The 16556-nt window shown below is 44.2% G+C and overlaps 1 protein-coding gene across 2 annotated transcripts in view; it reads left to right on the top strand.

Moving 5' to 3' along the window:
- Window positions 1-15186, top strand: part of PBX4 (PBX homeobox 4) — a 31106-nt gene extending 15920 nt beyond the window's left edge. The window contains exons 3-9 of one of the 2 annotated variants that reach the window (XM_077838291.1): window positions 1245-1486; window positions 1865-2055; window positions 2386-2521; window positions 2822-2978; window positions 11275-11381; window positions 13027-13113; window positions 14363-15186. In XM_077838291.1, coding sequence (XP_077694417.1) covers window positions 1245-1486; window positions 1865-2055; window positions 2386-2521; window positions 2822-2978; window positions 11275-11381; window positions 13027-13113; window positions 14363-14455 — 1013 coding nt within the window. In that variant the 3' untranslated portion in view covers window positions 14456-15186. The other variant, XM_077838292.1, reaches the window with a different exon arrangement.
- Window positions 15187-16556: the final 1370 nt, after the last annotated feature.

Genomic DNA, 16556 nt, shown 5'->3' with positions numbered 1-16556 from the left:
ATTGTGAATGTTGGCTTATGAATGTCTAATTGTAAACTAATCTGGATTTTTATTTATATTGTTTCGGTATTTTGTAATCTGTGTATATTAAGTGTCCGTATACTTGTTAATCAGGATCCTGGCCTTGCCTATAGTGAAAGATGGTCCCTTTGCCCAACTGCTTCATAATTATGGTATCTCCTTCATCTTGAATCTATGTATTTAAAAAAAAAATTATCCTTGGTGTGTGAATATTATAGGATATCAAATCTCTGAAGCTTTGCAACCTTCAGTCATTTAACAAAATTTGTCTAGTACCTACTGTTCTCTTGAGACTAAAAATTGTGGTTAACAAGCAAAGAATTTGAATTAGAAAGAATTGAAAAATGTTTGCGTACATATATTGTTCAATTGGCTCAACTGCCCTGCAAGCTCTTATTTAAAATGGAGATTGCCCCCAATCAGCTGTTGAGACAAAACACTGTTGGGAGAAGGAAATGATTATATATTTTTAAATAAACATGTTTAAACAAACTACATATGTAGAAGCATGTAAGTTCATAAACAGCTCTAAAGCTTGGCTCTCTTGCAATTAATAGAGACTTATGTACAATTCAGACATAAATATAGGACTGTTTTGGTGGTTTTAGACTGTTCACAAAGTAATACCTCTAGGTCTGATTCTAATGGAAATTCAGAGGTGTCAGACTTGGTGACATAAAACAGACTAGGCAAAATTCATCCCTGTTGTACTGACTTCCATAGAGGTTTGTACTTTTGTGTCATTCTTTTCAGTTACATGTCTAGGAATAAAGCAATTGCCATGGTGTATCAGACCCAGTCCAGTATCCTGTCTCCAACAGTAGCCAGCACCAGATGCTTCTGAGGGGCCAATGGGGGCATTATCTGTTCCATGAAGTTCTCAACCTAACCTCTAATAGTTAGAGATTAGTCTAAGATCTAAAGCATGAGGTTTTAAGTCCCTTCCAACATTTTTTTAATGTTAATTACTATAACTCAGTATATCCTTGTTATACATATAAATGTACAATCTCTTTGAATTTTGGTAAATTCTTGGTCTTAGCAGCATCTTGTGAATTTTGAATTTGTCATCATTCAGCTTCATTAACTGTCCGATTTTTCCTTGTACATGAAGACATTACTCTGTTAAAGTCTGAAGAGAATATAAATAAATCACCAGAGTTAAAGCTGACTTTTTCCCTACTTTGGAAATAACCTGTTGATCCCTGTTTATATTTATCTAGTGTTAAGTATTCGCGGTATTCAGGAGGAAGATCCCCCCGATGCTCAACTAATGAGACTAGATAACATGTTGCTGGCAGAGGGTGTCTCCGGGCCGGAGAAAAGAGGAAGAGGAGGACCTACGACTGTAGCAGCAACATCAGGTGGCTGTCCAAATGACAATAGCATTGAACACTCTGACTACAGGGCCAAGCTGTCACAGATCCGACAGATATACCACTCTGAGCTAGAGAAATATGAACAGGTGATCTTTCTGCATGGAAGAGTTTTTATCATCTCAATTAAAAAAAATAACCGTTTTTCCTTTGCTGTTGGTTGTAAGCTCAGAACAGGGAGTATAATCTATTCATATAAATGCAAGGATGGCAAATTCAATTAAAAATCTTTCAGCTCACTATGTTAGAATAAGACTAAAATGAAAGGACTTTTGACATTCATTAAACTTGCCTGGTCTGATGTCTAAGCTAACTGAAAGATTATACTTGTTGCAATACTTTTAAGAGGAAATAGAGGAGTAAAGCTAAACGTGAATTAAAATATTCTGGATTTATTCACTTACTGGGGAAATTAAACCGAAGTTTAGGGGTACTTTATTGTGTGTGTTGATTTAATTTATTTTCAGGCATGCAGTGAGTTCACCACCCACGTTATGAACCTTCTCAGAGAACAGAGTAGAACAAGGCCAATTTCACCAAAAGAAATTGAGCGCATGGTGAACATAATCCATGGCAAATTCAGCACTATCCAGATGCAGCTGAAACAGAGCACATGTGAGGCAGTGATGATCTTGCGCTCACGATTTCTTGATGCAAGGTAATAAACAAGCACAACCCAATGGCAACAGCTATTGGCTCTGACCACATTTTCTGATGTGTTTGCTTGATGCCAGTAATTATAAAACAGTTATAATGCCTGTATTTACAACCTTGAACTAGTATAAATATCTTTAAATACACACCACTGGTCATGTGTTATGAAGTATGCTTAGTTATCATTAATATTACAATCTTTAATAGCTATTAAAGTCTGTCTTGCGTATTTGCTGAAACAATATAGAGTAGATTTCAGAGGAGATGAGACAAATCCCTGTGGTATGTTCTTTAACTCTTTTTAGCAGGAAGAATAACTATTGTGTATTTACAGGCGTAAACGGCGTAACTTCAGCAAACAGGCAACAGAAGTACTGAATGAGTATTTTTATTCCCACCTGAGTAATCCTTACCCCAGTGAAGAAGCCAAAGAAGAGCTAGCGAAGAAGGGTGGCATCACAGTCTCGCAGGTATACAGTGCTTTATTTGAAATTGCTCTCGTAAAGATGCTTTTTTATTTTAATAATGTGTGGTTTTTGTAAAATATCAGTAGTCCTCTGTCATTAGGAGACTTGTAGTTAAACTCTCATGGTTCATTATTACCACCTATTATGGTGAAAGATGCTTTTATGCATCCTAGATTTTGTTAGAGGCTATATGGCAAATTTTTCCCTCTAACCTTAGTTTAAGAGTTACCTCTGGTGGTAGCCTCAATAACTACTAGGCGATCATGATAGTTTGGTCAAGTATTGACAGGGATGTTTTTCTAGGTCTCCAACTGGTTTGGTAACAAGAGAATCCGGTACAAAAAAAATATGGGGAAGTTCCAGGAAGAGGCTAACATTTATGCAGCAAAAACAGCCGTGGATGCAACAAATGTGGTGGCCCAGGGTAACCAGGCAAACTCCCCATCAACACCAAATTCTGGTAAGTAAGGAAAAGCTGCCTCTAAAATATGACAGGTTTCAGAGTAACAGCTGTGTTAGTCTGTATTCGCAAAAAGAAAAGGAGTACTTGTGGCACCTTAGAGACTAACCAATTTATTTGAGCATAAGCTTTCGTGAGCTACAGCTCACTTCATCGGATGCATACTGTGGAAAGTGTAGAAGATCTTTTTATACACACAAAGCATGAAAAAATACCTCCCCCCCCCCCCACCCCACTCTCCTGCTGGTAATAGCTTATCTAAAGTGATCACTCTCCTTACAGTGTGTATGATAATCAAGTTGAGCCATTTCCAGCACAAATCCAGGTTCTCTCACCCCACCCCACACGCACAAAGTGGGTTTGTGTGGGTGGGGTGGGGTGGGGTGAGAGAACCTGGATTTGTGCTGGAAATGGCTCAACTTGATTATCATACACACTGTAAGGAGAGGTTTCAGAGTAAGAGCCGTGTTAGTCTGTATTCGCAAAAAGAAAAGGAGTACTTGTGGCACCTTAGAGACTAACCAATTTATTTGAGCATGAGCTTTCGTGAGCTACAGCTCACTTCATCGGATGCATACCGTGGAAACTGCAGCAGACTTTATATATACACAGAGAATATGAAACAATACCTCCTCTCACCCCACTGTCCTGCTGGTAATAGCTTATCTAAAGTGATCATCAGGTTAGGCCATTTCCAGCACAAATCCAGGTTTTCTCACCCTCCACCCCCCCACACAAATTCACTCTCCTGCTGGTGATAGCCCATCCAAAGTGACAACTCTTTACACAATGTGCATGATAATCAAGTTAGGCCATTTCCTGCACAAATCCAGGTTCTCTCACTCCCTCACCCCCCTCCAAAAACCCACCCCCATACACACACAAACTCACTAAAGGTTTTAGTACCGTTATATAAGGCACTGGTGAGACCTCACCTGGAGTACTGTGTGCAGTTCTGGTCTCCCATGTTTAAGAAGGATGAATTCAAACTGGAACAGGTACAGAGAAGGGCTACTAGGATGATCAGAGGAATGGAAAACTTGTCTTATGAAAGGAGACTCAGGGAGCTTGGCTTGTTTAGCCTAACTAAAAGAAGGCTGAGGGGAGATATGATTGCTCTCTATAAATATATCAGAGGGATAAATACCAGAGAGGGAGAGGAATTATTTAAACTCAGTACCAATGTGGACACAAGAACAAATGGATATAAACTGGCCACTAGGAAATTTAGATTAGAAATTAGACGAAGGTTTCTAACCATCAGAGGAGTGAAGTTTTGGAATAGCCTTCCGAGGGAAGTAGTGGGGGCAAAAGATCTATCTTGCTTTAAGATTAAACTCGATAAGTTTATGGAGGAGATGGTATGATGGGATAACATGGTTTTGGTAATTAAATATTCATGGTAAATAGGCCCAATGGCCTGTGATGGGTTTTAGATGGGGTAAGATCCAAGTTACCTGGGAAAGAATTTTCTGTAGTATCTGGCTGATGAATCTTGCCCATATGCTCAGGGTTTAGCTGATCGCCATATTTGGGGTCGGGAAGGAATTTTCCTCCAGGGCAGATTGGAAGAGGCCCTGGAGGTTTTTCGCCTTCCTCTGTAGCATGGGGCACGGGTCACTTGCTGGAGGATTCTCTGCTCCTTGAGGTCTTTAAACTACAATTTGAGGACTTCAATAGCACAGATATAGGTGTGAGGCTTTTTTTTTTTTTGTAGGAGTGGTGGGTGAAATTCTGTGGCCTGCGTTGTGCAGGAGGTCAGACTAGATGATCATAATGGTCCCTTCTGACCTAAATATCTATGAATCTATGAATCTATGAATCACTCTATTACCAGCAGGACAGTGGGGTGAGAGGAGGTATTGTTTCATGTTCTCTGTGTATATATAAAGTCTGCTGCAGTTTCCACGGTATGCATCCGATGAAGTGAGCTGTAGCTCACGAAAGCTCATGCTCAAATAAATTGGTTAGTCTCTAAGGTGCCACAAGTACTCCTTTTCTTTTCACTGTAAGGAGAGTGATCACTTTAGATAAGCTATTACCAGCAGGAGAGTGGGGTGTGGGGAGGTATTTTTTCATGCTTTGTGTGTATAAAAAGATCTTCTACACTTTCCACAGTATGCATCCGATGAAGTGAGCTGTAGCTCACGAAAGCTTATGCTCAAATAAATTGGTTAGTCTCTAAGGTGCCACAAGTACTCCATTTCTTTTTTTTCTAAAATATGGTATTTCTCATGTTCCTACTTTGAGAAGCCTCTATAGTCCAGAGCCAGGGGCTTCTCATTCTCGTTGCAAATGGCCCTCCTAGTCTTTATACCACCGTGTCAGAGCACCACAAAGGATAAGAGCCTGTGTGTGTGTAGTGACACTTCCGACTAATCATATGCACATGTTAAAGATACAATTGAAACTCATTAATTCTCACCTTCCTAATCTGTCCCACATAATTTGTGCATTCCTGACCATATCTGTCTCCTCAGGAAAAAAAATTAGTAGCGAATATTATAGGGAAGCCTCATATTATACTTCTGAGGGCATTATGCATGAAAAAATTAAATTCTGCACACAATATTTTAAAATTCTGCAAATTTTATTGCAAATAAATGGGGAGCACAGACCACTGGCTGCACAGAAGTGGGAGAGCACTGCACCACACCCCACTCCAGGGACACAGACTCAGTGGTGAGGTTGCAACCAACCCTGACACAGTGCAAGGACTGAGCCTGCCCCAGAAACAACCCAGGGCACTGCCCCTCGTGCCAGGTGCACCAGGTGTGGGCAGGCAAGCTCAGCAAGGCAGGATACAAGTGTGGAGGGGTTTCAGTGTGGGGAATCCAGGTGTGGGTTGAGAGGGTTCTGGGTGGGGCACTCTGGGTGCGAGCAGCTCAATGGGGGATCTGGGTGTGGGGGGATCTGGATGCACAGGGGCCTGTTTGGGGGAGTTCTGGGTGAAATGATGGGACTCTGCAGGGGGGTTCAGGTGAAGGTGGTTGGGGCTCAGCGGGGGGGTGTGGGTGGGGGGGATAGAGCTCAGCAGGGGGGTCTGAGTGTGGAGAGCTCAGTGGGGGTGGGGCCCAGATGTTGGGGGAATGGGGCTCAGTGGGGTGGGGATCCAAGTGCAGCTGGTTGGGGCTTGGTAATGTGAGGATCTGGGTGCTGGTGGCTCATTGGGGTGGTCCAGGGGCAGGGGAAATGGGGCTCGTCAAGGGGGGTTCTGGGTGTGGGGGGGTGAGGCTCGGTGGGAGGGTTTGTGTATGAGGGCGTCTGAATGCACAGGGGCTGGGCGGATGTGGGAGCAGCTCCCTTTACAGTGATCCTTCCCCCTGCATCTGAGGAGTGATGAGTGCAGGAAGCATGGGGGTGGGGGAGAAATCTGGGGGTGGGTCTGACACGGCCCTGAATGCCGTGCAGGGGGAGGATGGGACTTCCTCTTTTCAGCCCAGCCAGAACTAGCAGCTGAGCCCGGCACAGAGTAGGAGCCACCAGCCGAATCTTTCCCAATCCCACGCCCTGCCCCACAGTGATTTACCTCTCTGCCGGCTATCTGGGCACCTGAAACACACTGCTGGGGAGGGTTGCATGACCACTTTTGTGGCTTCATAAGAACATAAGAGTGGCATACTGGGTCAGACCAAAGGTCCATCCAGCCCAGTATCCTGTCTACTGACAGTGGCCAATGACAGGTGCCCCAGAGGGAGTGAACCTAATAGGTAATGATCAAGTGATCTCTCTCCTGCCATCCGTCTCCACCCTCTGACAAACAGAGGCTAGGGACACCCTTCCTTATCCGTCCTGGCTAATAGCCATTAATGGACTTAACCTCCATGAATTTATCCAGTTCTCTTTTAAACCCTGTTATAGTCCTAGCCTTCACAACCTCCTCAGGCAAGGAGTTCCGCAGGTTGACTTTGTGCCGAGTGAAGAACATCCTTTTTATTTGTTTTTAAACCTGCTACCCATTAATTTTCATTTGGTGGCCCCTAGTTCTTATATTATGGGAACAAGTAAATAACTTTTCCTTATTCACTTTCTCCACACCACTCATGATTTTATAGACCTCTATCATATCCCCCCTTAGTATCCTCTTTTCCAAGCTGAAAAGTCCTAGCCTCTTCAATCTCCCCTCATATGGGACCCGTTCCAACCCCCTAACCATTTTAGTTGCCCTTTTCGGAATCTTTTCTAATGCCAGTCTATCTTTTTTGAGATGAGGGGACCACATCTGTATGCAGTATTCAAGATGTGGGCGTACCATGGATTTATACAAAGGCAATAAGATATTCTCCGTCTTATTCTCTATCCCTTTTAATTATTCCTAACATCCCGTTTGCTTTTTTGACTGTTGCTGCGCACTGCGTGAACATCTTCAGAGAACTATCCACGATGACTCCAAGATCCTTCTCCTGATTAGTTGTAGCTAAATTAGCCCCCATCATGTTGTATGTATAACTGGGGTTATTTTTTCCAATGTGCATTACTTTACATTTATCCACATTAAATTTCATTTGCCATTTTTGTTGCCCAATCACTTAGTTTTGTAAGATCTTTTTTGAAGTTCTTCAGTCTGTTTTTGTCTTTTAACTATCTGGAGCAGTTTAGTATCTGCAAACTTTGCCACCTTACTGTTTACCCCTTTCTCCAGATCATTTATGAATTGGTTGAATAGGATTGGTCCTAGGACTGATGCTTGGGGGAACACCACTAGTTACCCCTCTCCATTCTGAAAATTTACCGTTTATTCCTACCCTTTGTTCCCTGTCTTTTAACCAGTTCTCAATCCATGAAAGGATCTTCCTTCTTATCCCATGACAACTTAATTTACCTAAGGGCCTTTGGTGAGGGACCTTGTGAAAGGGTTTCTGGAAATCTAAGTACACTATGTCCACTGAATCCCCTTTGTCCACATGTTTGTTGACCCCCTCAAAGAACTCTAATAGATTAGTAAGACATGATCTTCCTTTACAGCAGGGGTGGGCAAACTTTTTGGCCTGAGGGCCACATCTTGCTGTGAAACTGTATGGAGGGCCGGGTAGGGAAGGATGTGCCCCCCAAAAAGCCTGGCACCCGCCCCCTATCGGTCCCCACCCACTTCCCACCCCGTGACTATCCCCCTCAGAACCCCCAACCCATTGAACCCCCTACTCCCTCCGCTCCTTGTCCCCTGACTGCCCCCCTCAGAACTCCCAATCCATTCAAGCCCCTCTTCTCCCCTCCACCCCCGCTCCCTGTCCCCTGACTGCCCCCCCCCAGACCACTATCCACATCCCTGCCCCTGACAGGCCCCCCGGGTCTCCCACACTTATCCAACCCCCCCCGCTCCACTACCCCAGACTGCCCCAACCCCTGTCCACACCCCTGCTCCCTGATAGGTCCCTTGACTGCCCCCCCGACCACTATCCACATCCCTGCCCCTGACAGGCCCCCCGGGTCTCCCACACTTATCCAACCCCCCCCGCTCCACTACCCCAGACTGCCCCAACCCCTGTCCACACCCCTGCTCCCTGATAGGTCCCTTGACTGCCCCCCCGACCACTATCCACATCCCTGCCCCTGACAGGCCCCCCAGGTCTCCCACACTTATCCAACCCCCCTGCTCCACTACCCCAGACTGCCCCAAACCCTGTCCACACCCCCGCTCCCTGATAAGCCCCCCGGACTCCCACGCCTATCCTGTCCCCTGACTGCCCCCTGGGACCCCCTACTCTCAGCCACGCACATGCCGCCGCCTCCTTACCATGCTGCTCAGAGTGGCAGGAGCTCGCAGCCGTGCTGCCCGTGCGGTGGTGTGACTGCAGGGGAGGGGCTGGGGACTAGCCTCACCGGCCAGGAGCTCAGGGGCCTGGCAGGACGGTCCCGCGGGCTGTAGTTTGCCCACCTCTGCTTTACAGAAACCATGTTGACTTTTGCACAACAATTTATGTTTGCAATTTAAGGCTTCCCTTTGCTTCCCCATCAGAAAGCATTTTTCTATGGGGGACATTAATTCTGGGCATGTGCAGTGGTGCAGAATTCCCCCCAGGAGTAATATTACCAACAGATATTAACCAAGAACTAAGTATTTATTACTTTAAAAGTTATGTTTCAGAGTAAGAGCCGTGTTAGTCTGTATTCGCAAAAAGAAAAGGAGTACTTGTGGCACCTTAGAGACTAACCAATTTATTTGAGCATGAGCTTTCGTGAGCTACAGCTCACTTCATCGGATGCATACCGTGGAAACTGCAGCAGACTTTATATATACACAGAGAATATGAAACAATACCTCCTCTCACCCCACTGTCCTGCTGGTAATAGAGTGAGTTTGTGTGTGTATGGGGGTGGGTTTTTGGATGGGGGTGAGGGAGTGAGAGAACCTGGATTTGTGCAGGAAATGGCCTAACTTGATTATCATGCACATTGTGTAAAGAGTTGTCACTTTGGATGGGCTATCACCAGCAGGAGAGTGAATTTGTGTGGGGGGGTGGAGGGTGAGAAAACCTGGATTTGTGCTGGAAATGGCCTAACCTGATGATCACTTTAGATAAGCTATTACCAGCAGGACAGTGGGGTGAGAGGAGGTATTGTTTCATATTCTCTGTGTATATATAAAGTCTGCTGCAGTTTCCACGGTATGCATCCGATGAAGTGAGCTGTAGCTCACAAAAGCTCATGCTCAAATAAATTGGTTAGTCTCTAAGGTGCCACAAGTACTCCTTTTCTTTTTAAAAGTTCTACTACAGAAGGCTTACTAAGATGTTACAGTACAAAATATTTCATACATCAAATCTAAGTTAAATGTGTCAGATGGTGATCCATTATCCTTAGATATTTTGTTTGCTTACTTGGGTAATTTCAGTAGACCAGTGAGACTTCCCATCAGCAATGCACATTAGTGTGGCTTTACTGAAGATTGTCAAAGGAAAAACCTGGAAGTGTTTTTGCATCAGGGAGTTACCAACACCTCCTTTTAGAAGTGACTAGAGGAGTGGAAAAACTAGATCCATTTTGTAATGTTAGAGGTTTAATTTGGTGGCTTAAAAATAAAAAGATTTTACCGCTTTCTTCTTTACAAATGTGCCCTTTGTAGGGTTGTCACACTATCATGTGACATGAGAGGTGTGTTTTATGGAGGATTATATCCAGAGCCTAATTTGTAATGAAAGAGGAGCCAGGGCTTGAGCGCGCGCTTGCTCGTGCGCGCTCTCTCTCTCCTAATCTAATCTAAAACATTCATAACTGATACAGCAAGCTCATATGTGCCAGGGCTATGAACTGCCAAGCCCAGAGATGGTGGGGCTCAGCCCTGGTACAAATTAAACACTGGTTATATCTCGTAGACCCAGGTGTGTGTATCATTCCTCCCATCAATGTGTTATACCTTTGGGACCAGATCCTTGGTGCGCGCCCCCCCCCCCCCCCCAATTTTTTCTATTGGAAGCTGCTCACAGGGCAACCACAGGGAATTCCCAGGGGGCATGAAGCCATGGGGGAGGGGACATGGTGGCTTGCATGCCAGCAATCCCTAGCTAGCAGAATGGCCCTTAGGGGAATGCTGCTTTTGGCATGGCTGCTCTGCACTGGGGACGAGTGCAGAACGCATTTGAGGCTTAGTCTCAGAAATATGCATTTCTACCTCTTACCTCCACACTTGGGTCTTGCACTGTGTGCTGCTTAGCCAGACCCAAGGATTGGCCTTTTTATCTCTGTTCGTGTTAATTGGAGTTTTGTTTTGAGCACCTATTAACTTAATTACTTAATTTGAATTCTAGGTTGTAGACAAGGGGCCAGATTGTGAAAGGTATTTAGGTAACTAAAGATGCAGATAAGTGGCCTATTGGGATTTTCAGAAGCATCCTGATGCTGAATGCCCATTGATTTCAATGGCAAATTTGGCACCTGGATGCTTCTGAAAATCCCACCAGGCACCTGTCTACATCTTTAGATGCCTAAATGCCTCTGAAAATCTCAAGTGCAGCCCATGTTCTAGTAATCTCTGTGTCATGCCTTCTTTATAATGGTGTATCCTTAATACTTACCAAACAGGGGACCGTGCATCATGGACCAGATGGCTTGTCTTTTGCCAATAAAGAGAGTACTTGTATCAGTTTGTTTCTCTTATATAATCTTTATTCACTTTCTGAAGGCATATACTTGCCCTGGGTATCTTTTGGCAGTGTTTGAAAGTTGCTTTTTTTGTATGTATAATTGTTTTTTTTTTAGTTTTCCTTCAAACTTAAGATAATGTAATATTTCTGCTTTAGAAGAAAGAGCCAAACAGTTTCTCTGCATTTGGCTAAACTTTATTCTTGCTTTATTTCAGGTTCCTCTGGCTCTTTTAAGATGACAAATTCTGGAGATTCATTTATAAACTTGCAGTCACTGACTTCCTATCAGAGCTCCCCAGTGGGAGCCAATGTGCAGTCACAGGTAGGCAGGCGTGTGGGAGAACTGGCACATAGTTTCGTCAACAAGGCAAATGTCTCATTTGGTACATCTCATTTGTATATGGATGCAAATAGATTCAAATTTGCAAAATAACTGGTTTTGCACATTCAGTATTCACGTACTTTAATGAGGATAGAGTAGTGACTTCCCCCCCCCCCGCCACCCCCGCCATCTCGCATGTATTAGAACAGTACTCCATTGGTTAGATTTCAAGGAATGATTAAAGCTGAACAAAGTTGGGTTTTTTAATGTGGAATTTGGAGGTGGGCGGGGAACCCTTCAAGGACTCTCTTGAACTTTGGATTTATGAACTCTAAACTTGGGGACTAAATTGATCTAAAAGTGATCCCATGTATCATAGAAGATTAGAGTTGGAAGAGACCTCGGGAGGTCATCTAGTCCAACTGCCTGCTCAAAGCAGGACCAGCCCCAACTAAATCATCCCAGCCAGGGCTTTATCAAGCAGGGCCTTAGAGGTTTTTAAGGATGGAAATTCCACCACCTCCCTCGGTAACCCATTCCAGTGCTTCACCACTCTTCCAGTGAAATGATTTTTCCTAATATCCAATCTAGACCTCCCACGCTGCAACTTGAGACCGTTACTCCTTGTTCTGTCATCTGCCACAACTGAGAACAGCCTAGCTCCATCCTCTTTGGAACCCCCCCCTTCAGGTAGTTGAAGGCTGCTATCAAATCCCCCCTCACTTTTCTTTCCTTTGTAGAGAAAACAGAACCATGAAGGCAATTCCCTTCATACAAGAAAACCACTTGAGAGGTGCAAGTTAAGTGTTTGGCCCTCTACATCTTTCCTTGCCACATGCTTTAGGCATTAGAATGCTGTGTTACGACACCACTTCATTTCTTATCAGACCATTTCCCTTGTTGTCACGGAGTCCCTGGGCAATGCTCTGGAACTGCTCCCCACGAAGCCAGTCAGGATTCTGGTGAAGTCTCCTCTCTGTGAGGAGACTGTCTTCAGGGCAAGAAGCTCACATGGCTTCCACCTTCCTGGGTCTGACCTTGGAGCATTCAGCATCCTCTGCCCCTCAGTGCCCTTCTCGCACTGAGTTTACCCAGGCAGGGTCCTGAGAAAGCCAGAGGGTCCTGCACCCCAACTTCTCAGTCAGATGTGACTCTTAGCCAGCGAGTAAAACAGTGGTTTATTAGATGACAGGAACATGGTCTAAAACAAAGCTTGTAGGTACAGAGAACAGGACCCTTCAGCCGGGTCTATTTGGGGGGGGTGGGGGGGCAGTGAGCCAGATAACCCTGTCTGCACTTCACTCCACGTCCGCAGCCAGCCCCCAACTGACTCCTCCTCCAGCCCCTCCTCCTCTGGGCTTTGTCCCTTTCCCGGGCCAGGAGGTCACCTGATTCCTTTGTTCTCCAACTCTTTAGCTCTCACATTGCAGGGGCGGAAGGGCCCAGGTCATCAGTTGCCAGGAGACAGCGTGTCGGCCATTTATGTCCACTGGCTCTTTGCTCTGCAACAATTACACCCCCTTATCCCACCACCTAGAGACTTAAGAAATGCCTAGGGGAAACTGAGGCACCCCTACAGTATTCAGAGGAAACATTAAGAACAGTCACACTTGTTAATCCCATCCCATTTGTGGTCTTGTTACAGATGGATTCCTTACATCATGTCATACACCAGACAGGAAGATATGACACCATTGTGGGGAATCCTTTGTATACGACGCAGCGCATTGATGTAAGGAGCTTGATTTCACTTTCAGTAGATAAGTGAATTTTTTAGCAGGAATTAGAGAATGCATTTCTTATTACACACTACCCCTTTGTGTCTTAACATAGTTATAAATTGCTGTTTGTTTATAAAAAAGTGATTTCCAGAACCTAGTGGTCTTCTGCTATTCCTGCTCTACCCTCCAGCCACTAAATGGTTGCCTGGGTAGCTAAAGGGACTGGCTAGCCTCTTTGAGCTACTCCAATGGAAAGGCTATTGTCTAAGACAGAGGTCTGCAAAGTGTGGGGCGTGTCCTCTACGGCAGTGTGGAGGGATGCCTGGGTGGGGTATGGTAGGGTCTGGGCCAGTCTCACCCAGCTCCTCCCTTACCCAGCTGCATCCCTGGCCCCCAGTGCTGCACCTGGCCCCGTCCCCAACCTCAGTGTGGCTCCAATCCTGGGCCTGCACCAGCTCCCAGCCTTGGCCGTGATTCTGTTCCTGGCCTGGGGTTGAGGCTGGGGGCAAAGCTGGGGATGGACCCGTACCTGGCCGCAGGCCCAGATGCTGGCCCCAGCCCTACTCCCAACCCTGGCTCTGGAGGGAGGTGGGGGCATGACACTTAAAAGTTTGGGGACCGCTGGTCTTAGCTGTATTGCTTTAAAAAAAAATCCAGTGGGCTATAAAGGAAATGGCATGCTGAGACCCCCATGCTGAGCCTGGCACTAGCATTTTCCTTGGCTTATGAGAAATTCCTATCTGGAACACACTGCTTTACAAGCACAACAAACTTCATATCAGTCTCAGGCTAGCTAATAACCTGTAAATGTTACAGATTCTCCTGTGGGTTTTTTTTTTTAATTTTGCTTGGAATGTTCTTTACTGTGGGTGGGAGAAGGTGCCTGATGTGGCAAAGAGGTTAATGCACCCATCTTTCACTTCTGGAGATGCAGTTAAAATGCAGGCATAGGTCACCAGTGAGATTTTGGTGCATCATGTCCTAGTCTCAGATTCATGCATATTACAATCTGTGTCTGGAATAGAAGCAGCTGGTATGGTGCAGGTGATGAGCTACACTTGCACAGAAGAGGGGTGTGTAGGAGGAGCTTTTGCAGCACATGTCTGCACTGAGCTCTGTTCTAATTGTTTAATTCCTCACTTTCACAAGCACAAAACTGTTCTATTGAAATGTGGAAATATGCCAACTAAAAAAATTTATCTTTTGGATGCAAGTAACATCTTCAAGGTTTAATGACAATAGTTTTATCCCCTGTTTCAGGCTAATGGCAGCTGGCAGGACGCTACCACCCCTTCATCAATCACTTCACCTGCTGGAGACCCTGGAAGTGTTAATTCGGATGCGTCTAATTAAGTTTTTAGGACCTATTGATGAGAGGAAAGAGGTCATTAGTGTAATTTGTCAATGTTGCTCTCTTGCCAATACTATTGTTTATACAACTTGACACACAGCTAATTACCTCAGACAAACCCTGGAACCAATAGAAGATTGTGATCACAGTGATACCTCTCTACCTCTCAGCATGACACAGTTGAGTTCTTTTTACTTCAGCCCACTGGGATGTGAAATTGTTTTAAAAGAACTTGCTTCATTTTCCTAACCAAATTCATTTTTTAAATATCAATTTTATGGTAAGAATCTGAAAGTATCTCTTCTAAGACTTGGCATTTGTCTCAGATTTTCCAGTTAAAGTTGACTTATTTTAATTTCCATAAGGTTTTTTTTACTATGAAATTTCTGTTCTAGTTGATAGTTACTAACAATTAAACCCCCTGTATTGTAATTGTACGCGTTCTCTGTATTGTAATTTTGTATAGGAAAACAAGCTTTTCTTTTCTTAACTCAAATTCATTCTGAACTAATTAACCAGAACAGAACATTGCTTTACCAAAACTTTCATTGGACTTTGCTATTGAATAGGAACTTCCATCTTTTGTGTCATTTCATGTAGTTCTAATTTAATGTCTAGTGTAAACTCAGACTTCCCTGTGAATAGATTTTGTGCATTTATGAAAATGTTAATACAAAATCCTCATTTTCAGTTGAAATTTTATCAAAGATAATAAACTTCCAAAGCCTTTTTCCTTCCTGCCTTTTCATGAGCCTCCCCTCATCCTTATGGGCTTGCTGGTTAGTAGCAGCTTAGTGCAGCCATTTTGACAGTGCAGAAACCTCACTATATATGAATGCAAAAACAACCCATGCACCATTACTCAAAACAGCGTTTGCTAAAACTATCTGTGACATCTGCCAGGGTACAGTCCAGATCGTAGGACAGCTGTGCCCCCTTAATTCTCCATTCTGGTGTACACTATGCCCTGCTTTGCTGTGTGAGCTGCCACTCTGCCCACTCACCCCAACCTTTACCAGAATGCTATGCCCAGCCACTCTTGAATTATATATGGGCAACACCTGCATATCCCTAGTCCCAGCCTTGCACCCCAGAAATGTACCATCTTGTACTGTTTGGTTACTGAGCAATACAAGCTCATAAAGTTTGTCATTTTAACCTGGTAGAGATTTCCCAATCACTTCAATCAACCACACTGTTTTAGGTAAAATTACAACAAATGTATTAACTATAAAAATATTTCAGTGATTATAGGTGATAAAGGCATAGAAAATCAGAATTGATTACAAAAGAAATAAAAGACAAAAATTGCAAGCTAATTCCTACACTTTCATGCTAAATACGTTTTGAAAGCAAAAAGGTTTCTCTTATCCAAATCTTTCAGCTGTTCATGCTAACTGGACAGTCTTCCAGTCAGGACCATGCCCCTCCCTCACAGTTCACTGATCAGTCTTTTTGTCTTCCAGACAAGCTTGCTTCCTTGTGTACAGATGGGGAAGGAGAGGCTCTGTGGTGATGTCACTGTCCCTTACTTACACACTCTGTTGGGGTGCAGACAATGAATTCATAGTGTCTCTCTCAGGTGGATTGCAAATGTATTACTCATGCCTCTTGTGCACCTGAGGCTTCACATGTATGGGTTTTGTTTACTGTTTTTATTACTTCTGGGGGGCTGGTCTGTTGGTGTTTCCCAGACCCACAGGTTTCAGTAGCAAGCATATGGCAAAATAAGAACTCCATAAAGAACGAGGAGTACTTGTGGCACCTTAGAGACTAACATTTATTTGGGCATAAGCTTTCGTGGGCTAAAACCTACTTCATCATTTTTAGCCCATGAAAGCTTAAGTAGGTTTTAGCCCACGAAAGCTTATGCCCAAATAAATGTTAGTCTCTAAGGTGCCACAAGTATTCCTCATTCTTTTTGCTGATAGACTAACACGGCTACCACTCTGAAACCATATACCATGATGATACGCACATTTTAACAGGACAATGTTTAACAGGTTATGACTTTTCAAATACCACCTCACAAGGCATACTTTGTACAAAACATATCATATAACATTGGTGAATATAGGGGTTAGTGTGTGACACTAACATGCT

This window comes from Eretmochelys imbricata, chromosome 20 (genome assembly GCF_965152235.1).
Source record: "Eretmochelys imbricata isolate rEreImb1 chromosome 20, rEreImb1.hap1, whole genome shotgun sequence".
Classification (NCBI taxonomy): domain Eukaryota; kingdom Metazoa; phylum Chordata; order Testudines; family Cheloniidae; genus Eretmochelys; species Eretmochelys imbricata.
The sequence above is the reverse complement of the archived record's forward strand: the minus strand, read 5'-3'. Positions and strand labels throughout refer to the sequence as shown.